The sequence below is a fragment of the Chelon labrosus genome (genome assembly GCF_963514085.1).
Source record: "Chelon labrosus genome assembly, chromosome: 18".
Classification (NCBI taxonomy): Eukaryota; Metazoa; Chordata; class Actinopteri; order Mugiliformes; family Mugilidae; genus Chelon; species Chelon labrosus.
Genome location: NC_140351.1, coordinates 7,654,494 through 7,679,705, shown reverse-complemented (window position 1 = coordinate 7,679,705; position 25,212 = coordinate 7,654,494). Strand labels below are relative to the sequence as shown.

The window sequence follows — 25,212 nt, the reverse complement described above, 5'->3', positions numbered from 1 at the left end:
AACAAATGGGGAAAAACTAGTTCGCTAGAGGAAACAATTATCAGAGTTCATCCTCAGGTGGACATGAATGTTTGTGCCAAATTCCACTGTAATCAGATCTTTGCTAAAATATTCCACTGAACATCACAAATGTCAGTCTCCCACCAGTATAAAAATCAAGCAATCACTAAGTTAAGTAAGGTTCAGCCTCTGTGGACTATGAATGTATGTTTTTTTTTTTGGTCTTTTTTGTTCCAGTCCATTTAGATGCTAACATATTTGCCGAATTATTGCAAAACTTGACCCGCTGGTGATGAGAGAGCGTGATTCATCCTCCGAGGAACATGAACGTCTCAGGTAAATATGTCTGTGTCAGTCCGTTGGCCAAAAAGCTGATAAAACCTGCAGTTTTCTAAGCGTCTTTGACAAACTGATAATTTTGTGGCTACCTGTTACTGTATTACAGTGTGAACCTCTCTTCAGCGAACATCAATCAGATAAGCATCCGTACTTCACTTCAGTTTATCTTCACGCTTCACTTTCTCACCGTTTATCCCTGGTGAAAACAAAAAAAAAAAAACTAGGTGTTTCTGCACCTTAAGACATTTCGCTGGTTGTCGCATCCTCTGTAGTAGAGACATGAAAGCTTTGCTCGCGAGGGCTGAAGGGACTGAAGTGGCAGATGTCAAGAAGTGTTTATCTCTGCAACATCTGAAAGAAAGTCAGGTCTAATGAAAGAGGAAGTGCTTTTTCTCATGCATTTTATCATTCACCTCAAATCATTGGTTAAAGCCTGACTTAATCTATCTGGGTGGGGTTATATTTGTGAAAGATTAGATAGATATCTGTCTGTTTTGGGAACATAGAATGGCGTGCGACTTTGGTTACGGCTTTTTTTTTTTTTTTTTCTCAAGGACAAGTGTTAATCTAGTCAGTGTTAGTGTGTAGTGATGCTTCAGTTAGGTGTCATTTGTTCCAAAGAGCTTAATTCCACCATTCACCTCACATGATGCTCCTAATCTAAACTGTGTCACGGGTTACTAAGGTCTTTGCCTACGGAGTTTCATTAATGGTCGCATGTTGGAAAATGAAAATATTGTCCCATGCATTGTAATGTGACGCAGAGGCGACTTCTTAGTCAACCGGCCGTTTTGCAAACCTCCACTTCCTCTTAACCCTTCCTGTTCGTATGACAGGCAAGGATGAGGGCCTTTGTGCTGGACTTAATGCTCAAACAGGAAGAGCTTTCCACAGACAACTACAGAAGTTATCATAGAAAAATCTTACATTACTGTGGGGATTAGACTTTTAGAGGCTCATTTTATAAAGCAGAAGCCACAGAGGAGTAATAAAGACATCCGCAGTGAGTAATAGTTTAGTTTCTGCAAACCAGGATGTCTTTTGGTAATCTTTTAAATCATCTTCAAATGAAGAAATTCAACCAATCTGGGTCAGCATTGTGACTTATCGTCTGGGGATTGTGCTCCACAGTTGCTAGCGCTGCATGCATGAAGCTCCACTGGGAGCTGTGGATGTCAGTGGGGTAAAAAAAAAAGCCTAAAATAACACCAGCCCTCTTTTTTTCCTCTGGAATTTGTAGCATTTAACTAAATTGAGAATTCGAACATGAACTGTGCACTACGTAGCATCCTTAGAGGTCTATATATTAAACGAACCGCTTATTATTTTGAGTTTTGGAGCACAGCGGACAACGCTACATGAGTATTATTACTTGACCTCAAGTGACAGTCACATGACTACTGTAGCAAGGGTTAATCTGTGCTAAAATGAGGCAAGGAGCACATTTTAAATAATGTGTTTTCCACCTCTATGGGTGTTTTTGGTACGCTTATTAAGACCTGACTGAGAGTTCATGAGACAAAACAGTGTTATAGATATGTATTTGTTTGAGTAAGGAGTTTTATTCTAGAAAATGTATAGTTTTCATTTCCTTATTTTCCCCTCCTTACACTATTCTGATTGTTAACCTCACATTTATACATTCTTCTTGTACTTCTTCTTCTGATATTTTAAATTTACACGTATAAAAATAAAACAAATTAACACCTTTTACCCATTCAACCACTATATGGTTAGAAAACAAAATAAACATTTCCTTTTAGTACCAACAGTGCAACCAGCCACCTTTCACAGCTGACTGATCATGTTGCCTCTCCTGCCCTCTAGTGGTAATCAGAAGGCATTCACACCCAAAGCAAAAAGGCAAGCACTCATTTTAAAGCATCTCATTGTATTTTTTTTTTATTTTACAACCGTATGCCGTCTTTTCAGGTACACATAAAACAAAAAGCAGCGGCGCAATAATATACTTAAATCTCCCAGAACGTAACAAAAAGTTTTGGACACATAAAATGGCGACGTCGAGTTGAAACGCACAGTATCTGTTGTCTAATTCATGTATGTTCAACGGAAATGTGGAAGAGCTTTAAGGGTTTAATACTTGAATTTACAGTCTCAGTTCTGCTGGTGTAACAACAATAAAAGGCTTTTTTTTTTTTAAAAATGTGTTGTGATTTCATAAGCGCTTGGCTGTGATTTATCTCCGACGGCTTTGCTCGACAATCACAAGGCGCTGAAAGTGTTGAACTCACTCTCCAGAAAGGCCTCGTGTGAACATATACTGTTAAAAAGGAAGCACCAATAAAAGCTACTGCTTTATAAGATCACCAATAATAAAATAAGACAATAAAAATGATCAGCATCAATCTCTTTTTTTTTTTTATGCAACTCTTAGAAAATAATGCGTCCTCTGAATCACTACTCGCTTTACTAATGAGGGGGAGAGAATAAAAAAAAAAACTCAAAAGCATTAAAGTCTCCGTTTGAGATATACAGGTTGTAAACAAAATCAATTTTTTGGGAGATGTTCTGGCACATATTTCAGGTCGCATGGCATCAAACACAAAAAGCGTGGAAGCAAGTTTTTAAAAAAAAAATGTACTGCAAACAAATGAGGGGAATGGGTCCGTTTGCTTTCCCTTCACTCGGGTTTATTTACTCCAGCTCGAGTCTGCTACAGATGAGACTCCTCCTCCTCTTTCTTCTTCTTCCTCCTCTCACAAATAAAACTCATTCTGAAACGGCTGAATGGAGGGGAAAGTCAGGACACGGTATAAATATGAGATCACAGCTGGTTACAGAGGGCTGGAGGGTCTCAGTTGAGCAGCTCCAGGTAGGTGATTGGCACTTTGCCCTTCTGGTTACCCCGCTCGCCCATCAGCCAGTCCGAGTCCATGCCCGGGACACTGCTGACCGTGATCACCTGGAAGGACAGCCAGCAGCATTTACTGGATTAAATCTTACCGGTCAAATCAAATTAACAACATTCCTTCACTGTGGCATTGAGCTGAACACCAACTAACATACTTTATGTAGTAATCTTTCAACATTTATGGTGTAAATAAATGGTTATATATCCCGTTAGTGTAGAAGGCAGCTCAGGTCGCACAGTTGCTGCGCAAAATGAAACACCGGGCTGGAAAAATTTCCCTGAATGTAAGCAGTTGAGCGAAATGAGGTAATGCCGCTTCATTGTTAATCAACCACAAGCTTGTAATGGGCAGTTTAGGGCTATTCCAGGAAAGGGAGGGGCTTATTTTCCGCTGAGCTGAGGCAACTGTAAAGGAACTGCCTCAGTCCTGCTACTGGGGGATCGCGCCGTTAAAACTGCAGGGTCAGACAGTGGAGGAAAATTTAAATCTGAAGTCTGGGTTCAGATGAGGCCGTCTGTATTTTAGCAAAACTGGAGAAGAAGCTAGAATAAAAGGCAATAATGAACAAATTAACACAGAAATGATCGCTTTTCCCTTGATAGCTTCGCTCAAAAGTCATAAAATATAACGGAACAATGATTATTTTAAGCTCACCTCATCAGCCAGGAGAGAAAGTTCGCTGCTGCTGGCGGCGTCGTAGTCGTAAAGGACTCGGGCCTTGCGGCTGCCGTTGGAGCTTCGCAGCTCGTTGAAACCGCCCGACGCCGCGGAGCTGCCGGACACGCTGGGCAGGGAGGCGGACACCGGTATGGTGGGCACCGAGATGCTGGCCCCGCCCGACACCGATGACTGGTTGTTGTTGGAGAAGGACGAGGGGAAACTGGCGGAGGAGATAGGAAACAGTGAATGATACAGTCGTGCGTCACAGCCTGACGCGCCGGAATCGGAGCTACGCGTCACTGCAACGCACACGGCACACGGTCGCGATTGGTCCCGTCTCGCCCTGCCTCCGAAACTTCATCCACTCATATGTTTCTCTCGATTTTCCCTGTTGTAGTGGTTTCAGTGAAAGTAGTGGCTCATCCACATTTATCAGCTTCACTTCCAACACGAGCCGCTGAGTTCCTGTCGTCACGGTTGAAGAAAAACTCAACACAGCCGCGCACACAAGTATAAAGACTTAGGCCCCTACGGCGTTGGCTCTGTGCAGAACGGTTGCAGGAGTACGAACCAAGCTTTACTGTGGACTGCTAACATGAAGCAGAGATTGCGGTTAAGCGTCCTTCCAAACCAATGACGCCTACAGCTGTTTTGCAGAGCAATTCCGAGTCTTATCTCTCTTTAGACGCACATAAGAAGCTGACTTCTCCGTGACCTGCCGTCATTTTATCAGTATTAGTCACTGTGTTTTTTTCCCCACTCATAGGTGATAACTTTTTGCAGTCCTGCATCAACTTGCTCTTCTGATTTTATCTCACAACAGGATGATAAGAACATTAGGTTTTAGAGTTTTTGTTTACAGGAAGAAGTTCTAAAAGTGAGAAAAGTTACGAACAACAGAAAGACTGCAATGAATTGATGCTTCCTGTATATTAAAACAATCTAATAACATAAAGCAGGATGTTTTTCTGATGTGCCCAGATGCTCCTGCTCGTTCCTGAAAAGCTATGCAACCTTACTCGTTTTTTTAATTTTTATTTTAGAGTAAGGTCCTGCTAGATAATGTACTGCGATACCAATGCCAGTTGTATGGAGCTATTCTTGACTGAAGAAGTGAAAGCCAGCAGCGGTGCTTCACCTGCCAAGCTGCTTTTGGAGATCCACCATGTACTGGTAACACTGTGCGTAGTACGTAGTCTGGGCCTCCACGAAGTCACTCAAGCAGCGTAGGTGGTGCGCCTGGCAATGCGCAAAAAGACAAGATGCCGTCAGTCTCTCAGATAGGAACAAACAATCCGAATTAGTTTAATAATAACTACGGATGTTATTTGTTGAACTCAGTCGGGGCGGGGGCTACGTACATGGGTGCTGCTGACGCCTTCCAGCAGCAGTCTGGTGATCTCTGCCTGCCGGTCGAACTCACTCTGGGTCATCTTCAGCTCCTGCTCCGCCTGAGGAGGAGGAAGAGGAGGAGAAGGAAACACAAAAATTCTATTAATATCAGAGAATAACATGGCTGCAGAGATAACATACTACATGACGATAACAAGAAAAGTCTAGTTTCTTTTCTTCATAATGCATGCTTGTGATTAAGAGCGTGGTACGGAACAAAAGAAACAGATACAAGTGAAAAGGTGGGCAAGCAGGTGTTAACAGTATCTGAATAACATTTAATAAATTGCATTTGTAAGTAGTTGGGCTTAAAAATTATTAATTCAAACTGAAAAGTGATATTTTTGTATTTATTTAATGTTTACTTTTCCTTCTCTTGCACTTAAACGATAAGCTACTGCAAATTCCTCCACTGAGGGATAAATTAATTATCTTATTTATTAAAAAATAAATATATATAATCTATATCTGTGATTTTAACATGGCTTTAATGGCTCAGTATGGTCAGATGTAGCAAGACATGCAGCGGGGATGTGAATGGAGGGACTTAAAATGAAAAACAGGGAAAAGAACAATTGAACAAGACGTCTCCGTCGCGGGGGAAACGTTTCCTCTTCCTCACACTGAGCCAGATCATTCAGTGCAAGGCCTGCAGGAATAACGGCTTGTTGAGACTCGCTAAAAAAGGTCCAATAAACATGCGCACAATGGCCTCGCTGTCTAGCGCGCTCCACGGCTTACGTTAGAAGCCGAAACAAAAGTCGTGGAGGAAGGGAAGCCTTGGCGGGGTCTGCCCCTCGCGGGACTCGTCCGCAGGGATTCAAACTTATCCTCGACGCAGGAACAGTGCGTGTCATGGGAGGAAGATGGAGACGGGTAGAGTCGGCAGCTGCTGACACTACTGCCGTGGGTGTGTGTGTGTGTTTTAAAGTTTTAAAGATGGCTCCAACATTCCACTCACCTCTGTCACTTCCTCCGCTCACATCTGCTGCTTGGCGTTTTGAAAACAGTGACACAGTAGTTAGAGCTACAGCTGCTGCACAGACACAGCCGGCACAACACATCGTTACAATCTGTGTCCGTGCGAGAGCAAAACAGCCCTTTGACAAAACCGCACGACTGCGACAATTAGGCATGGCGAACATTTTTTTTCAGCCCCTCCGCTTTCATGCCATCGAACCACCCCAGATCTGTGTGTGACACCGTCTTCATGCAAGACTGGCTTTGCTGAAGATTAGAGGAGGACTTGCTGCTGGTGTTAACCTGCGGAAAATACTGTTTACGTCTCGCGTCTTTAGGCGGCAGGTTTACTAAGATACTGTTGACAGGACACAAAAGCGATTAAACACACTCTCGGCAGAAACCCACAAGACACCCCTTGCAATTTGGGAGCGCTAAATAAAAAGACTGAATATGTCGAGGGGAATAGTATAACGGCCCGTTAAAGAGGTGAAAATGAATCTCAGCTCGATTGTTTTCTTCCTGCAGTTGTGGAAAATTGTGCTCTGAAGCCACTAATTTAGTCTAGATGCTCTGATGCCTGCAGCCAAATAGCTCTGCTGGGATATTACCCCCGCGCTTTAATGACAACGCTTAGCGCGTCTGTCTAGCAGTTGTAGAATATCAACAGTTTAGCTGAGTACACGTCTAATCTGTTTCCTGACTGACACACCCATCACGTCCTGGAGTGTATCGCAGCTGTCACTGGGCGAGAGGCGGGGTACATCCTGGACAGGTCGCCAGTCTACAGTCTATAGGGCTTCACACTTTTGGCCAATTTAGAATCACCAATTAACCTAGCGAGCATGTCTTTGGAGGGTGGGAGGAAGCCGGAGTACCCAGAGAGAACCCACTCAGACACAGGGAGAACATGCAAACTCCACACAGAAAGGTCCCAGTCGGTCTGGAGTCGAACCGTCTTGCTGTGAGGCATCAGTGCTAACCACCGCGCCACCGTCCCGCCCTCAAGATGCTCATGTCGTCTTGAAAATATTTGTGTGTTTGAATGTTTAGATCAGATGAAGATGTAAAGGGAAAAGCATTCTCTGCGCTCTTTGAACTTTTATTTTAGTTTTATTTACTCGTTCCGCCGCTGATGGACGGGGGTCCCGACCATCAGCGGCAACAGCGCAGGACACACTGGCAACGCTAGGATCACAAACACCCACAGACAGCCCGACGCCAGAAAATGACTCTCAGCTTGGCGCGTCTCGTACCGAACACATTGTCAACCCAACGCTCAGTCTCAAAGACCATGTTAGACAAAGTGACTGTTAATATTTTTTGATGTAGACAAAATTAGGGCCAACATTATTGAAAAATGAAGCTCAACGTATTGCCACATTTCTGGGACAGGGGACGCTTTATAAACAAAACACTTCATCAGTCATTAGAAGGCCTCAAGCCCACACTTTGGGCTCCTTCGCACAAACTATGATGTTTCTTCAAACTGTTTATAACTGTGACACAAATGTGGCACAAAGATGAGAACTTCATCTGCAAACACACACGTCTTACCAATGAATCGCATTTTAATTGACTGACGAACATCAACAAAGACACGGGATATAAAATTAAGAAGAAAAATAAAAAAAGAGAGAACACCATAGCGAGAAGACAACTGAGAGAAAAAGGGAACTCTAAACTTCCCGTAGTTGCTCATGTGACTATATGCAAGTCACAAGAAGATAAAATGGTCACACAAAGTTGTGTAACCTAATGTCGCAGTTGTTACTTGTGTGACTTCATGCAGAGGGACAGCAGGACACGCCCTGATAGCTTCTCTTCCTCCGAAAGGAAGTTGGATAATGAGTTCAGAGTAAGCAGAATATCTGGTCATTAATCCGAATTAGAAAAACATAACAGGTCAGCATATGAAGTGTGTGATTGTTTTTTTTTGTGGTGTGTGTGTGTGTGTACTCACTGCAGCTCTAGCTTCAGCCATCCTGGCTTTCTTTACCCTGGTTTTGGCCGCATCCAGATCCAGGCGTTTGACCTGCAGTAGCTTCCGCTCTTTCTGGACATAAAATCACAACACAATAAAAACCGTCAGAGACGCAATTCTTTGCTCTGAACACATATAAGATAAAAAGTCTTCATCAAGTTTTTTACGTGGTTTGTGTGCACGCCCGACGACGGGCCTTTTGTGGTGAAATGAGAGTGAAACGTGTGATTAAAAGGTCTTATGCTACCTCATAATTATAAAGGTGGATACTTCGTGTTAGGCAAGTTTTGTTTTTATATGATATAAGAACGCTACAAACAAACAAAGAAAATCAAAGAGCAGACTTTAATATTTTAGTTTATAGACGACACAAACTAAAATCTATATCTATGCTAACGTTGAACCTTGAACTTCTTCTTAAACTTGCAAACGTGTCTCTACACATTTGACAATAAAAAGCAAGCCATTATTAGCTTTAAGGCTATTTTCTAAATTGAAGTGAGCGCATTGTACAGAGTTCAACGTTTGACCCTTTGTTAGCCTTCGGATTGGCCTGCTCACCACCAACCAGAGGGCTCCAACCTTTTGCCAAGGCCCTGTCTTCCTATGTTACTGTTGCTAGGTTAGACAAACAATAACAATGTGACATGTGCTACTCTGAAAAACATCTAAAACCAGTAGGCTTAGTTAGCGTGGAAACTCGTAATTGTGATTGAAATGAAAACTGGGGAAAAGACAAGTCATTTTTTCCCTCAATCCTTTTCTAAGCGGACTGACACCCACATTGCTTTTGTTTATCTAAACTAGCAACACTAACACAGGAAGTCTGTACACGACTAAAGGTAGCAAACCTCCGACTGGTGGTCAGCAGTGATTGGGACTGTGATCAAAGCTAAATTTGTCCACGCCGTGCAGTCACCAGTGTTGTGAATCAGTTCCGGAGAAAGGCTCCAAGTCCCCCGAGAAAAGTGAAAGTGATTCGTAAGCCAGCAGTCCAGCTCACCAGGATGGTTTTGAAGTCGCCCTCCAGAAAGTTTCTGAAAGGCGTCAGGAAGTTGATGGCAGCACTTTGGATTAACTCCCGCTCTGCCCCGCCGATCTGCTTCTCCGTCTCGCCGCATTTTATCAGAGCGTTTCCTGTAATGGTCGGAAGCAGAAACAAAAGAAACAAAAGCTAAAAACAACATACAGGAGGCTGTTTAGTGAGGAAAGGCCTGAATGCTTTAGTCTAGAAATCTGTTCTGCGTTACTAAAAGGCTATGGCCACAACTGAGGTAAAACGGGACCAAGAGAGTCAATAGCAAGGTCAGATCAGATCATAGTGATGCTTAAAATCATTACAGAAGTTGTTCCAAACCTGTAGTGAGTTTTAGCTTGCCCAACTACAAACCATAGGCATATAATGTATTGTATAAACTGGGGAACATCGTGGGGAAGAGGGTTGTCTGTCAACCAGAGTCGTACCTGCCATCTTCTTTGCAGATTTTATATCAGAAATGTTTCCAGGGCAACACTCACCGTACGCAGTCCCAGGACCAAACTCATTTCCTGACTCAATCATGGTCTGGCCCAGCAACTCATGGTTGTTCATTCGTGTGGGGGCTTTTTTCTCCAGCTTCTCGTACACAAATTCCTCTAGTCGGACATCTGCAGACAGCAACGGGGAAAACTCAATTACCAAGTCATGAGACTACAGTGAGGAAGCCAAAAGCAGTGAGCGACCTCGGGATTGTTCAATTAAGCTCCGACACAGCCCGACGTTTGTGAGCTCGAGCGGGGAGCTTTCATAACGACCGCCGTGACGAGATAAAAGTCACGAATCAGAAACTCGGACTTGATTTGTTTCATGTCACAACGTCACGTGAAGGGGGGGGGGGGGGGGACGGTGGCAGCTTATCTGTTGTGTGTTTCATGTGAACACAGGGAAAAGAATAAAACCGCGTCTCAGACTGTTACACAAGACTGCAACCGCCAGGTGGTCCGTCTGTGTTTGTTGTGCCTACTGCAGCGGTGCGACGTGAAGAGGATGCACAGCTGAGCCTACAGACTTCACAGACGCCCCTGATGTACACCAAACACCAAACATCACCTCAGAGACGTTAAGCCTTTTCTGTGCGACCCTCACTAGCCAACATACACACCTCTTAGAGTCAGACATTTCAGAAAGGTGGCAATTCGACTGTATGATCATGTTGCACGATGTAGTTTGTGATGCTGTTAAACTGGACTGAACTAAAGTGTTTCTGTGATTAAAGCCTAGTCCGCTGACTTAAACGGGATTGCCAAAATAATATAAAATCAACAGCTCTCTCTGTTACTTGAAAGCCATACCCTTCGCGGAGCTAACAAGAGCGCAGGACTGTTATGTTTGACTGCATTCATGTTCACCGGCGTGCCTAATGAACTGGCAACTGGGTGCGGGTTGTAAAAGCAACACATGCAGACATGATTTAAACTTCCTGAACTAATATATATCTGGTTACCGGAGTAAATGAGCATCAAGGTGGAACCTAAATACATAAATAAAAGGTTAACTCCCATAGATAATGGGTCTAGTGTGTCAGCATTGTTGTTGTTAGACAGGTTGAGCTCATTACAAATTAAAAAAATAAAAAAAGAAGTAAGATCATACTTGGGTTGGGCTGTAGTAAGACCTCTGTCTGCTTCATGATCCTGTCCGTCCATAGCTTGGTGTTCTCGGCTCTGACCAAAAGGTTCTCCAGGTGGGCATCCAGCTCTGTCTTCTCAGCCTGGCCAAGTTTCTCCTCTGTGAACTGACAAGAGACGATATGCGTCTTACACGGAGAGCTCTTCGTTTGCAGTTGGGAAAGTGACACTCGAGATTATTCACAGTTGAGGTGTCATGACATATATGAGGGAAAAGGTGCCAACTAATAATGTCAGCCAGCTAGCTTAGAAAGTAAAGTTCCTGCTCTCAGCCTAAAGCAGCTGTAGCTTTTTCTAATGGTTTCCGAGGCCTGCGTTGATGAATATGTTAAACAACTGCTATAGTGTCGAGAAGAGACGTTTAAATATACTGTAAAGTTTAACAACAGCTAATTTACTGGGAAACGAGGCATATTATCCGGTGATAACGGGCAACTTAACTACACAATAACAGCAACGGTAACGGTAACTGTTTTAGCTACAGAGCTAACTGTGGTTAAGCTAGCAGCTAACGTCAGTTAGCAACAGTTTCCACGACGGTTGAACTTACTTGTACCGCGCGGCTCAGGAAAGTACCGGCGTCTGCCGCTAACCGCTTAACATTAAAATCCATGGCACTACGGTGAATATAAACTCTTGGTACAACAGCTAGCTTGTCTCTCACTCAGGCTTCCATCCCTACAGAAAATGTCATTGAAGCAACTTTTTTTTTTTTTTTTTTTTGGTCAGAGTTCCACCCAGCTGTTGATCCACACAAAGTTAGTATGCTGACAAGATAAGTCCCCTACAAACCCTTTTCTGACAGCCTCTAAGGAAGTCTTGCGCATGCGTACGACAACATAACACGACGACGGGAGTCGACGATGAAAAATTAAATGTCACTGAATGTGAGAAAGGGCTTTAATCGCCGTGAGATAAACTGTATAGTCAAAGGAGAGTATAGAATCAAGCGTAATTATTAAAGAATACACTATCTTGTATGTTTAACCCTGACAGTGCGGGTAAAGCGAACATGGTAGTTAGATGGGAATTTCCCTCTTGGTCAGCGTGTTTCTCTTTGCTTCAAATTGTCTGTTGTTGCATTCACGTCACACGGAAATGTCGGAATCATATTACGAATAACGCGGACAAAAAAAAAAAAAAAAGTTATAAAAAACGAGTGAGAAAAACAAATCGGCCATTTTAAAATGGTGGTTTATTTAAGAAACAAAACTTTCTTCTTCTTCTCCTACTCATATTCAACAATTTATTCAAATATACAAATGATTCTTCCACGAAATCTTGTTTACATATGCACACAAACTTTTAACTTGTTTATTACAATTGTTTAAATATCACCTTCTTTTTCTTATTCTTATTCAAGTGAGAGCGATGTGTTATAAGAGTCAGATTCCTTGTATGTGTGTGCATACGTGGACAAATACAAATCATTGTAATTCGTGCTACTTTAAAAAAAAATATACATTTTGCTTTTTGCATTTCTGATGAAAATGGTGTTTTCTTGTCGCAAACACTTTATAGACTCAAGACATTTTCTCCAAAAACACATGAAGTTGTTTAATATCTTGAATCTTACAATTCCCAGCATAAACACTTAACAACTTTTCTTTTTCAGCAGCGTGAGGAAGAGGGGTCAGTTTGGTGGGACGGGATCATCCGTCATGGTAAAATTGCCCCCATCCATGGCTGGACTCCAGAGTGCAATCCTAATGAAAGTACACATTCGTGCCAGAAGAAAGGCTGTTCGGGGATTCCTTAGATCATCGCGGGTCATTTGCTCACTTTTCCCTCACGCCTCTGTGTTTATACACCCCATCCTGAACACAATATGTTTTGCAGCCCTTTCCTCTTTCTTAGAAAATGTCTTGAGGAAGTAGAATTTGGCAGATTTTGTAACAAAAAAACACAAAAACACCCTTCAGGTCTGGATGTAATTATGCCCGAGCGAGCCTGCTACCTGCTGTGTGGGAGGAAGTCAGGCGCAGGGAAATCGGATGACTTCCCCTTCATAGGCTTCCAACGCACCGTCAGCCACCACCTCTCCACTCATGTAAACCATGGACTGGAGATTTATCCATCCAAACATTTGTTCCTGTGTTGCATTTAGGCTGCACAACTGGATTTTTCCAGCTATGACATAAAGATAACTTTTTACTGCCAAGAAAACAAGCAATATAAAAAGATATTGATTTACAGTGAAATGTTTCAAAGTTTGAATATTGAACTGCTGCGCTATATATCATGCAAAAGCAGCTTCGGGGCTCCAACAGTAGCCTACACACTCCTTTTTTTTGTTTTATAACCACATACTGTGTCTAAGATATTAGGGCTTTGGCGATGCTTCGTGCTTGGCTAACTTTCAGGAGTGTTGGGGCGGCTGCTTTAAACATGCAAATATGGAAGTCAGCACTTTTAGGAAGGCAGAACAGCTCCTCTGAGGGAGGAATGGGTTGCAGTCTCTGGTTGTTCCAGTAGTAAATCTGCGCGTATCTGCTCTTTCGCTTCACAATAACAGAAAGTACTCGGAGGAATAGGAAGACAGAAACATGCTGAAATTCGACGTGGGCCAAATTGCTTTCTCATCAGTCGGGTTTCCTGTGATTAGGAAATCCCTGGTAAAGAAAATAACAGAGCAACACAGAGACGTTGGTAACATTTAAAAACTTTTATTTTTTCGAGAACTCAACCTTTTCTTACACGATGCCGCTTCGACCGAGCAAATGGATTCAAGTTTCATCCCTGACAAGACTTTAGAATGAAACTGTCATGTATAGCTGCGTCAAAGTACATCTGTAACTTTTGAGAAACTCTTTTAAAATATCTCTGAAATGCAATCCGGCTCCGTAAACACCAAATCAGCAACAAAACGGTCGGATTTTAGGCCAAATTAAAGCTGAACTACGCCTGCTGAGTCTTTTTGACTACTTTTTCAGCGAGCTCCAACAGCACGGGATATCGCAGCGTCCTCTTCCTCCAAGACTCCGGGATCCCCTGGAGGCCGGTCTGAAAACACATCAAGATGACAGTTGAAAGCATCAAGGAAGCACAAAGCCCTCTAAAAAAATAAATAAAAAAAACCTTCCTTGCTGTTGAACACATTAAAAGAGGATCCACAGATAATATGCAAAATTATGTGTTTTTATGTGCTGCTCTTAAATCGATAGAGACGAATGTTACGCCGGTCTGTAAGTTTTGCTTCAGACTTTTTGGTAAACAGTTTGACGCCAGAATGTGTCTCATTGGTGTCTGTGTGCTAACGTTTTTATTTTTTTAAACCAGGAATCCCCCAAACAAGGTTAGGATTAGGCTTGACGTAGGGTCATGAGGAAATAATACGATTCAGCGAAATTAAATGAATAAATAAATCTAATAGAACAATGAGAAACATGTAAAAAATAATAGGATTGGATCTTAGGGCCTGTTCCGACCTTGCATTAAGATCCAATCTGGATCTCCGGTCACGTATAAGACAGGTGTGAACACCCCCAGGACCCAGTGAGATTGTATTAGAGAGATGCGATCTCTGACCACATCTGGAGGTGGTCTGGATCACATGTGTCCACTTTCTTTGGGTAGTGTGAATGCTGTCTATACTCAACAGGGGTTGCATTATTCATTCAGAAAAAAAGAAAAAAACAGAACGCTTATATGTCAGTGATATCTTATTTAAAACCGTGCATGTGGCAAAAAAACAAACAAACACAAAACAAAAACCAGCAGTGGAGTGTCTTCACACTCAAGTGGTGTCACAGATGTGTAAGTTCCTGCGATTTTCTAAGAGCTATCCATAAAAAAACATTCCAGCAATCAATCTGGAGCGTAAAGCTTTCTCACGCCCCGATTGATTTTCATCAGTGACTAATGGATGTTTAATGTGCCTGACAGCCACATTCCTGCAGTACCTGCGCCCCAAAACAGGCTCCTATAAAGGAGGATCGGCTGGCGGTGCATCCCCCGCAGCGCATGGTGTCCCTGACTGCCTCGTCCATCTGGTTCAGCGTCAGGACTCCATGAAGCGCTCCCTGGAACGCACCGGGCAAAGCTGGACACAAACCCAGAATCAGCGTGACAGCAGCAGATATGTTATTGTGTTATCAACGCCATAAAAACACAAATCATTTTTCTTTCTTGTAAAATAGTAGGCCCTGTAAGCAGAACTCCTCACATGTACATTAAGCATCTTAACCTCATAGCCTTGTAAAAGTGGAGACAGTGAACTCAGCGGGAAGGGGAAAATGAAAAGGAAGGAGACCATTAGTGAGGACATCAAAGGCTGGAGGACCTCCTAGCGGATATACTGACAGGAAGGGTACGCCGCCAATGCCAAGTCAACAGACCTGAGGCCTGCTGCTACCCACTGGCTTACCTCATGTGTTTGTGAACACGGCAGGTATGAGCTGTTGGGACGGCTTGGCCAGGTTCTCCTTCACCTGGTGGATTTGCGCTTTAGCAGAGACACGGAAAGAGAGATAAAAGAAATACAGTGTTCATTGTTCAGCTACCGCTCTGACTTCACACTTCCTATACTTTATATGGAATTTTGCATTTGCAACTGGACTGGACAACACCCACAGATGTTCCTATTTAAGCCCCAACTCCCCACTAGTCTTTTAGAACTGAGGAAGCTGCTTGGATGAGTGGAAAACATATTCGAGACACCATACACGTCCATGTGCCCTTGTTGCAGCTTGTTTTCTTGAATGACTGAGAACCTTCATTGACATTAGTTTCTTGCAATTTCTTTCACATGTCCTGCAACACCTGCAGTTGGTTTCTGGGTTCGGCTCGCCTCGTCTTCCTTGGGCTTGTTTAAAGACGATAGGTGAAGAATAGTTTCCACTGCAAATTAAATCTACTCTTATGGAATGCAGTAAGCTGAATGTCTTGTTAGATGGGTTAGGGTTAGGGTTAGGGAATAGACGTCCAAATAGCCAAACGGCTAAGACCAATGTCCAAGGGTCATGAATGTCCTTCCCTGTTATTCACTTCGTCCTCCCTTCTTTCCTATCTTATACACTGTTCAGCCAAATTATTATCTGGAAACCCAATAGAGAAGTTTGCACAAAATCTGAGTCAGTCGAGACAAAGCTACGTCTCTACAAGAGGAACTTCTTTGTCCATTCTTTGCACTAAAGGCGAGTTTAACATTTTTCATTTCCACTACACAGCCAGGAGTTACACAATTCCAAAAGTGCTACTCAAATACTTAAGCTTAAGAAGAAGAGGTAAGTTGTTTAGCCTAGCATAAAGGCTTGAAGCAGAACAGCTAACTTGGTTCTCTCCAAGGGTAAAACAGCTGTTCATCAGCCACTCCAAAGCTCACTAATTAAAACGCTACATCTTGTTTGGGGCTCCCCAGCCGCCTGGCCGCGGATCCCGCTCGCCTGCCAAGGACGTTTGCCGAGAACCGCTCGGAGAAGCCTCAGCTAACAAGGTGGCGCGAGTTTCCCTTTCAGCTGTGACAGTTTCAAGGGGGACAGACGAAGCGGCGGAGGACATCAAAGCGCGGTTGTTGGAGGGACTTAATGAATCACTGTGGTATACTATCCAGGTCGACGAGTCTTCTGATGGGCTATGCTGCTGGCTCATGTCAGACATATATGGGACATCGAGAGGATGTGCAGGAGGATATTCTGCGTCCGCTCTCACTGCCAACTTACACAACTAATGCAGAAGTATTTAACTCTTTGAATCACTACATTTCTGGCTGCAGGGAAAAAAGGGCTCCCAATGGTACAACAATGTTTTTATGTGTTCATGTGAGGATGGTACGATGCTAAACCATCACCAAAGTGAAATATTATCCAAGTCAGTTGATTTTTGAGCCTTGGTGTGAGTGAGGTGAGTCTTTATGTAAAGTAACAGTTAATCGGCTAACCAACTCTTGGCTCTTCACTATATATTTGACAGAAGAATGACTCTGGGAGCCTTGAATGAAGCTTTAAAACCTTACCAATGACAGCCCTGTCCAGATCCTGAGGGTTCTGTCTCTTGGGGTCATTTAGCTGAGCCAGAACTGCATCCAGAGCGTTCGGATCCGGACCGTTCAGAATGAAATGCTCCAAAAACCTGACAGCACACGTGGAAGCAAAGTCAGACAGAGGTTCAGGATTTCCTCCCCTTTATCCAGATATATGCAGAAATGGACGTTACCTCGCTGCGGCCAGAGTCACAGCCACGCACATGTCGTTGTTCTGGGTGACCCGTACGGCTTTCTCCACTTTCTCCAGCATCTCAGGTCGCCCAGCGTACATGGCCACCACTGGGGCTAGCTTAGTGACGCCGTCCATCTGACAGTCCACGTCGCAGCCTCAAAAACACACGCACAGAGATCACAGCCTGTAAAACATAAACCTGGGGATGTATTGTTTTTCAGCTGGAACCAGAGATCTCTACCTGTTTCTTCTTTGCCAGCGTCGACATTTCTCATGAAGGCCTTCAGGCTCCCGTTCCTCCAAGGACCATCGATGGGGAGAACGGCTTTGGGACCTGGCAAATTCAACAAACAGCTGTTTTTTTTTAGGGGAATGTGAACATCATGGAGCCAGAGTAAGAATAGCAAAAGGGGACATTTCCATGCACTCTCTGTTGTAGCAGTTTAACTCTCTGCAGGTGGAGCTCTTTTCTTGGTCGTGTTGGCTATCACCGCCCCTCATGACACAGCTACGATCCACGACATAAAGCCGTCTGCAGTTTACTGTACCCAAAGGTGACCTGGGGTGTTGCGGGGATTTACTGCAGCACTGTATTTATATGACATCCCGACAGTAAAAAGAGCATAGACTATTCAAAGTGCTTGATACCAGCCAAGAACAGGGAAGTCTGTATGTATGGAACATTTTCATGGAGAGGGAAACTCCCTCCAAACAGCAGGTAGAAAAAAAAATAACTCTAAACCCAGCGCTATCAGGCACTAACAGAGGCTCCTCGTATAATTTCTGGGGCCGTTAAGCTGATGATTAACAAATATGGAAATCACAATAATGACATGCTCTGTCACTGACAGTCACGGAACAGCTGAGCGGGCACAGTACCTCCTTTCTTCCTGTAAGGATCGTTGAGAGGCAGATCGTACACTGTTCCTGGTCCGAAGAACTTGTAGATGCGCTTGGTCAAATCTTCCACATCAACGTCTGCCAAAACATGACGCACTGCATCGTTAGGGAACATGTCACGGTTCAGTTTTATCCACATTATCCACTTTCTTGCCGAGATTCAAGCTAGGTTTATGCTTATGTGTCCGATCTAGACTAGAGACTAGACTCTAGAAATCCTACTACGTGTTGTGGCAGCAATCGGAGGCGATTTAGAGTCTTTTGGAGCCCTAGGCAAACAACAGAGCTAGACACACGCCTCTGCTGGCTAATGCTATCTGTCAAAGAAACAACAAACCAAATAATGCCATGCTAGAGGAAGCAGCATTAATTTGGCTGCTGTATATTTAGTATCATTACTAATCATCTTTATCTACTTCATTCACCACCGTCTTGCTTTCGTTTCTCCTCTTTCTCTTTCTTTTTCTTTCCTAACCAGAGAGATGACTTCTTTTCGTCTGTGCATTTTCAATTGGGTGCCGCTGTCATACTTACAAACTAGGGTTACAAACTGTTTAAAGAGTCATGCACACGACGTGTAATGGAAGTGAGTGTGCAGAGTCAGAGGTATCCTACTGTTGACAGAAAACGTTGCCACTTCTGTGGTTTTAGCCCACTAAACACAACAGGTCCGGGGCCCCACACAATTGCCCAATTTGCCTGTTGACAAACTGCGCCACTGGCAGAAATTGTGTTTGGTTCCAAAATGCATTCTTTTCTCTTTACCCTGTTGCTGTGGCTTTGGTAAAAGTAGCTGCTGTTTAACATTTCTTAGCTTCAACTCCGACAGAAGCCTCTCAGTTCCAGTTGCCATTGTTCGAAGAACATAGCGGCATCGACATTTTACTGTAGACCGGCATTTTACAGCAGCTAGCACAAGAATAAATGTTCACAACGGCATAAGCTACAACGTATGATATGAGTGGATGTGTTGCAGAAGTGTAAACCGAGCCTCAGACGTATAGACTGACTTGTTAAAACATGAAGCTAAAGCCAGTTAGCTTAGCATTATGAAAATCATCATTATTAAGCTGCAGGCACCATGTGCTGGGCAGGTTCTTGTTGGCTTCATGCTAAGCTAACCACTTCCCTGCTGCTGCTTCCCGTTTCAGAGAAACTTGACAGTCTTTCCAATTGCATGAGTCAGTAGAGACAAAGAGCACATCTTGAATTGTCGACATCTTCGAGGAGGCATTGAAGCAAGGTTCACTTGCATTTCTGGGAAATACAAACCTATTTGAAAGGACAGGTCCTGATAAAACTGCATGCATTTAGAATTAAGCTTTGCTACCACAACACGTTAGCAGGCTCTGAAAATACAGTGCTTGCGTATGACACATAGTTGCTGCCTGTCTGGGTGAATTTCAGTACCTCCGCACTGACTCAGTGACTCCAGCAGGACGTACGCCTGGTCTCCGTAGCAGGTCTGCTCGCCAGTTGTCCTGCGGTAGAAAGGATTCGCTGACTGAGGCCGAAACTCTGGATAGGGCTCCAGATCAGAGAGAACTTCTTTCAGCCTGTCTGGGTTGTAGATCCAGTGCATAGGCTGGGCTGTATAGGTGAGACACACATACACGTTTTTCATCTGCTGCATATACAGTCTGCTCATGACATATAAAGAATCCAAACCTATTCTGAATCACTACCTGTTATTATTATTATTATTATTATTATCACCAGTGCAGCTGGTGCAGAAACACTGCTTTCATAACGCTATTTATGAAGTCAGTATGACTTATAGAAATGATGGCACCACTCCTCTTCCTTATCAGCGTGTACAGATGTTGCCTATGGAGAATTGTACCGATAACACTTGTGCGCAACAGAAAACGATGACACAACGGTTTGAAATGTCATCCCGAGTAACACAACACATTTAAATACATTTATATACAAATAGCAGAAAATAAAAGGATATAATGGATGAAAACTTGCCTCATGGAACATGTATACAGCATAAAAAATAAATAAAAGGCCTCTGAAAGTGTTGAAATGTGCAACAGGCCTCTGAATTATTAGTATACTGTGGGATATGGGAACTAAAAACGCTCAAAACCCTGTTGTTAATTAACTCAGTTCCGTTATCTGTATCACATTCAGTTTATCTTACCTGCCGCATCTGCCACTGCCGCCCCAATAATGGCCCCAACGGCTCTGTCTGCCACGCTCGCAGCCATCTGCTTTCATAACAGACAAATGAGAAACACTGTGAGGGTGTCATATTATACCAGGACATAATCATTAAGGTTGTTTCTGGAAACCAACAGGCTGTAATTTTCATTAAAGATATGGAAACCTCGCTAAGTGCTGTTGTTGGATGTGTTCTAATGTATCCGGTGACTAAAATACTTTTTCATGCTGAGTTTTAATTCAGTGTTTGTTTTTTCTCTCTGTGATGAATGGATCATGTAGAATATCCAAATATGACCACATCTGTATCAGTGTGTTCCCAAACTTGTCTCCATGCAGTTTCCTACCATTTATTTTGATAGGAAAGGGAAGTTACCGTGTTAACTTATACAACACGGCGCACTTGATGCACAACATCTGCTAACTAGATCAGAGAGTTGCTCTTCCTGTATGTATACTCAAGACTTTGAAACCATAGGCAGAAGGTTTTGCTGTGTTTGTCCTGTAACATGATCAGAATATTAATGTGCGTGTCACTCATTTAAAACCCCAGATGTTCTTAAAACAATACGGTACTTTGCGGAAGAAGAAATTAGATTTTATGTTAATGACAAATACAGACGTGTTCATCCTTACCTTAATCTTCCTCTACTGCGTTACCACTTGAAGTGCGTTTGTGTCACTTTGCCGATGAGGGGAGGGGGCCACGAAGCCAGAGATAAGCACACACACCAATCACAACCCAGGAAAGATTGCAGTGCAACGAATGGAGGCCAAACACAAGAATAGGGTTAGGGTTAGGGTTAGTACCGTAACTAGTCATTCTGGGCTAATTTTATCCTCTTATAGTATTAAATGACTAGGACTATTTGTACTAAGACTATTTGTCTTGTGGGGTGCATGAACAGCACTATGATTTACAAACAGTCCAGTATTTGTGGAGATTTTTCACCCAGAATCATGAATGTCAACCATCGTGGCGAGCCCTCAAAGGAATATACCAGGATATATTCTCTGGGAACCATGAATTATGTCACTATTCATCAGGTTATGTCACCCAGTTGAAGAAAACTTTGACACGCGTGCTTCAACATTAAGCGAAGACATTTAAAGATTAAATTCAGCTTGTTTTGAATGTGCAGACAAGAGATCAGCTTTGAACTGAGGGGTGGGGAGGGGGGGTGTTGGCTGACATCCTCACCCACTGAGCTCGGGTCCCCCGTCCTACATGCCGCTCTTGCATGTAACCCCATGTGTTTAAGCTTGAAGCAGTATCAATAAAACCCTTCCCATAAGTCTAAAAGGGACGGACACTTCATCTATTTGTTTATTTGCACTTTTTACGAACTCTGCTTCGTCACCAGAGGGCAAATTACAATATGATGGAAAAGGCTTTCATGGACTCTCTTTGTCATTTTGATTTGTCATGCTCTGTCTCTGTATATCTTCCACTCCATTGCCTCCATCCTGACCGTTCATTCCCCAGCTGGTCCCCTCCGCTGCTGCAGTCCTGATGAAACCCTGCAAGGCCTGGCCAGTCTCCACTTATCCCAGGCCTCTCATGGGTATCCCAGGCCATCGATTTCTCTCCCGGCCTCCTAAAAAAGCCAAATGGAGTGCTAAGGGTAGGGGTCAGGCAATCAATAGTAGTTAGGAAACAATGAACAATAACTGTAATGGCCGCCTTCAGTGTTACCCTTGGATTAAAACTGAGAGGTTAGCTGCACTGTTTACTGGAATTTCATGTACGTAGGAGGAAATGTGATGAGCTGCATTAAAGAATAGAAAATATTATATTCCCTATATTCCATCTCCTTGTATGAATAAATTGTCAAGAAGCCAAGATTTGAATAAGGGTTGTTTAATGAAAAAAAAAATACATGGCATATAAATTTATGTAAATATATTAATTCACAGGTACACTTGGCAAATAAATCTTCATGAGGCAAATTTGCAGGATATGGAGAGCTTTTGATTCCTCCTCCGGCACGGAGATAACATGCCCTTCAAAGAGGGGATGAAAGAGCCGCACAAATAGATCAGCCGCCGTCACCGGATAAAGTGACACAACGAGCGGGCTGAAGCTCTCTAAATTACTGCCTGGCAGAATTGCAAGACGAGATCGGTGGAGCGTGGACGGCGTGGCGATGGCCGCACGCACGTGGGGTGCTGATCCATGCCTTGCAGGCCTCGGAGGCACGGATCAGCTGGCAGGACGGTGGGGAGTGCAGGGTATGCCACTATGTGACTCGACGCCAAAACTGGCAAAGCAGCAGCGGAGCATGATGAACGCCTATGGGCACAGTGTTGAGCTGCACTTATTGCTGAGCAGGAACACTTTTATGCAATGCTTTAAATGATTTTTGTTGGTTTTGGGTGTTTTTTTTGTATGTGAGGCAGATATGAAAAAAAAAACTGTGCACTATTGTAGTGCTATGAGCTAAATGCTAATGCAGAGGCAGCTGGTTATTAAGGAGTCATGGGGTGTGGTTACCTCCAACCCCCTTCCAAGAAACACTATATAAACACAAGAACAAAGTAATTATCAAAAAAATCTGCTTTAGGCAAGCCAGTCTGGTAATATTAGGACGATATTATGTCCTATATCAAGCAATACAAGTAGACATTTTGTGGTTTTGGTTTGTTATTTCAAGCTGACAAATATAGACTACTGCCACCTGCTGGTACGGAGAGTTATTTCATCAGAAGCAGGTGCAGAATACACTGTACAGGGTAGTTGTGCAGTATATCTGCTATCTCTGGCCTTTGTTGTCGGTTGTTTTTTGATGTTCTTGGTAAAATGACAAGCAAAAAATCTTAAAATTATCCGTGAAATGTTGACACCGTGTGCAGAAGTTGCCATTTTTGCATGCAACACCAGGACGTCGTAGACTTGGGGTTAGAACAAAGCAGCACTGGCTTTGCGTTCTTATCAGCACTAATATTGCATTAGAGGAAGTCACCATTTATACCCAAAAACACCTTCACGGCTCAAAGACTTTTTTAAGTTATTACATAGTCAAATTAAAGACAATTCAGGACAAATGGCACGCTTGAGGTATGCGGAAGATCACATCTGAGCACACAAGTGAAACCTTGAAGAAGATGGGCTACAGCGACAGAAGTTCGTGTCAGCTAAGAACAGGAAGCTGAAACTACAATTTGCAAGAGCTCACAAAAATTGGACGAATAGTAGATTGGAAATACTTTGCCATAAGCAGCATGAAAGTGTGAAAACTTGATGTACAATACAGTAGATTGTTTTGCAGCGCTTTCAATTCCCACGCTTCAGTTTTTAGTATCATGTATTTATTCTATGAGTGTGCTATTATTAATCACTCATGACACTCATCACCGTCAGCCGAGGTTACATCTTCACTAGGTGAGAGTTTATGACACTTACTTTGAGCAGGTGTTTGTTGCAACTGTCACATAGCCCTGGTTTACTCTGAGATAAAAGTGAAACCCGACCTTATTAGAGGCTAACAAAGCACTTTGAACACACACACACATACAAGTGAGACCAAAGCTGCTGATAAAGCTTGGTATAAAATGTAAAGGCTTCATGTGATGTATTTGATTTAGTCTTTTACCTTGTTTTCTTTCCTTGACCTTGTTTTGTTTTTGCTTATCTCCAAAGGCTCAGTGAGCATTTTATGCGACTTTAATCATGTGCCGTGACAAAACAAAAACCCTGGCAGTCAGATCCCGTCTGCCATATGCGTCCAGACATCATCACGCTGTTACTTGGACGCTCTGGTCAGTCATTACCTTTCAAGTTTGGTCACATTCCAGGTGCAATAACCTAGAAATAGTCAAATGGTTCATGTGTGCACAGAGAGTAACGCCACGCTTTGATGCAAATGCAAACGGCGCTGGAAAAACATCATAAACCCACGGGCTCTCGAGGTCTTGTGCAAGAACATTAGTTGCAGTGTTGCAGTTTCAACAACAACTTCACAATTAATGTACACAACATCAGAACCACTGACAGGAGAAGTAAATAACATTGACCATCTTGTGACATATTCAGTGTTCTGCTGGGAACTGTTGGACCTGGCATTCATTCATGTGGACGTTCCTTAGATTTGTAGCACCCAAATAGGCCAGACCAGGCACCCCCACCCCATAGCAATGACACTCATTCGGTTTAGGAACAACTCAAAAAAAACATGAAGAACAGCACAAGGTGTTGACCTGGCCTCCAAATTCACAAGATCCCAAACTGATCAAGTATCTGTGGGATGATCCACAGAGGCCCCTCCCGTCAAAGGCCCCCCACTAACAACAATCTGTTGCCAGACGCCACAGGACACCCTCAGAAGGCCCATGTCCATTCTCTGATTTGTCACAACTGTTTTGGAGACACAAGGGAGGCCTACACAATGTTATGATCGGTGTATATCCAGTGTGATAAAGAGTGAATATCTACCATGCAGCATCTGCTATTACCCAGGACAATTTAATTCAGGGCTATGCTGGTAATTGTCAGGGTCTGTTGTTGTCCAGTTTGGGAGATAAAGTTGAAACAGGAGAAGGCTGCAGAGAGGTACACAAGCGTCCGGTCACCTCTGCTGTCATCTGTGCTACATCAGCCTTGGCTGAAAAAAAAAAAAAAACAATAAATAAATTAAAAAGCCGGATGCTCAAAACTGAATCACACAACCCGATGCATGTTAAATTTTCTTCGGCTGAATACAATGTGGATCAGCAGTAGAGAAGACTCCCCCGTTCTGACACTCATCCTAATCATCTGCACAAATATGAAGAGAAGAAATGAAGAGCTGAGACGCAGAAGGAAGGAGGGAGAGCGAGGAATTCGGGGCTCACGGAAGTGTTTACAACTGCAAAATGCTGGAGACTAATCTTGGCAGTGTTGTTTGCGCAGGCCCGCGTCTTCAGTCTTTGTATGTAAATGCATTAAGCAGTATTCATCAGCACACATTCTTTGCAGAGATTGCCTTATTTATTTTATTTATTTATTTCTTTTCCCCCCATCGAGGTTGGTGCCTGAGTATCTTATGTAAATGTAAATCAATCTGGAAGGTGTGCGGTTCATCTCCTCTATCTCCCGTCATTTCTCCACATACTGGAATAGCACCCTTCCGTATAT

General features: G+C 43.2%; 2 protein-coding genes across 3 annotated transcripts; both read right to left on the bottom strand.

Annotated features, from left to right (window-relative positions):
* Window positions 1-1,797: 1,797 nt before the first annotated feature.
* Window positions 1,798-11,967, bottom strand: sh3glb1a (SH3-domain GRB2-like endophilin B1a). Its single transcript, XM_084566514.1, has 9 exons — window positions 11,426-11,967; window positions 10,841-10,982; window positions 9,727-9,855; window positions 9,212-9,345; window positions 8,188-8,280; window positions 5,234-5,323; window positions 5,011-5,111; window positions 3,867-4,092; window positions 1,798-3,262 (listed from the first exon to the last, which is right to left on the bottom strand). The coding sequence occupies exons 1-9, from the start codon at window positions 11,486-11,488 to the stop codon at window positions 3,155-3,157; spliced, it is 1,086 nt and encodes a 361-aa protein (XP_084422640.1). The 5' UTR covers window positions 11,489-11,967; the 3' UTR covers window positions 1,798-3,154.
* Window positions 11,968-13,525: 1,558 nt separating this feature from the next.
* On the bottom strand, window positions 13,526-20,804 carry LOC311503527 (crystallin J1B-like). Of its 2 annotated transcripts, none has more exons than XM_084566294.1 (10): window positions 20,736-20,804; window positions 20,080-20,146; window positions 19,341-19,520; window positions 17,910-18,008; window positions 17,272-17,364; window positions 17,029-17,185; window positions 16,829-16,944; window positions 15,242-15,319; window positions 14,778-14,917; window positions 13,526-13,878 (listed from the first exon to the last, which is right to left on the bottom strand). In XM_084566294.1, exons 2-10 carry the CDS (start codon window positions 20,144-20,146, stop codon window positions 13,774-13,776), a joined length of 1,035 nt encoding a protein of 344 aa, XP_084422420.1. In that variant the 5' UTR covers window positions 20,736-20,804; the 3' UTR covers window positions 13,526-13,773. The 2 variants fall into 2 exon arrangements, with proteins under 2 accessions (XP_084422420.1, XP_084422419.1); XM_084566293.1 differs by having other exon boundaries at window positions 20,080-20,175; window positions 20,736-20,764.
* Between the last annotated feature and the right edge of the window lie 4,408 nt (window positions 20,805-25,212).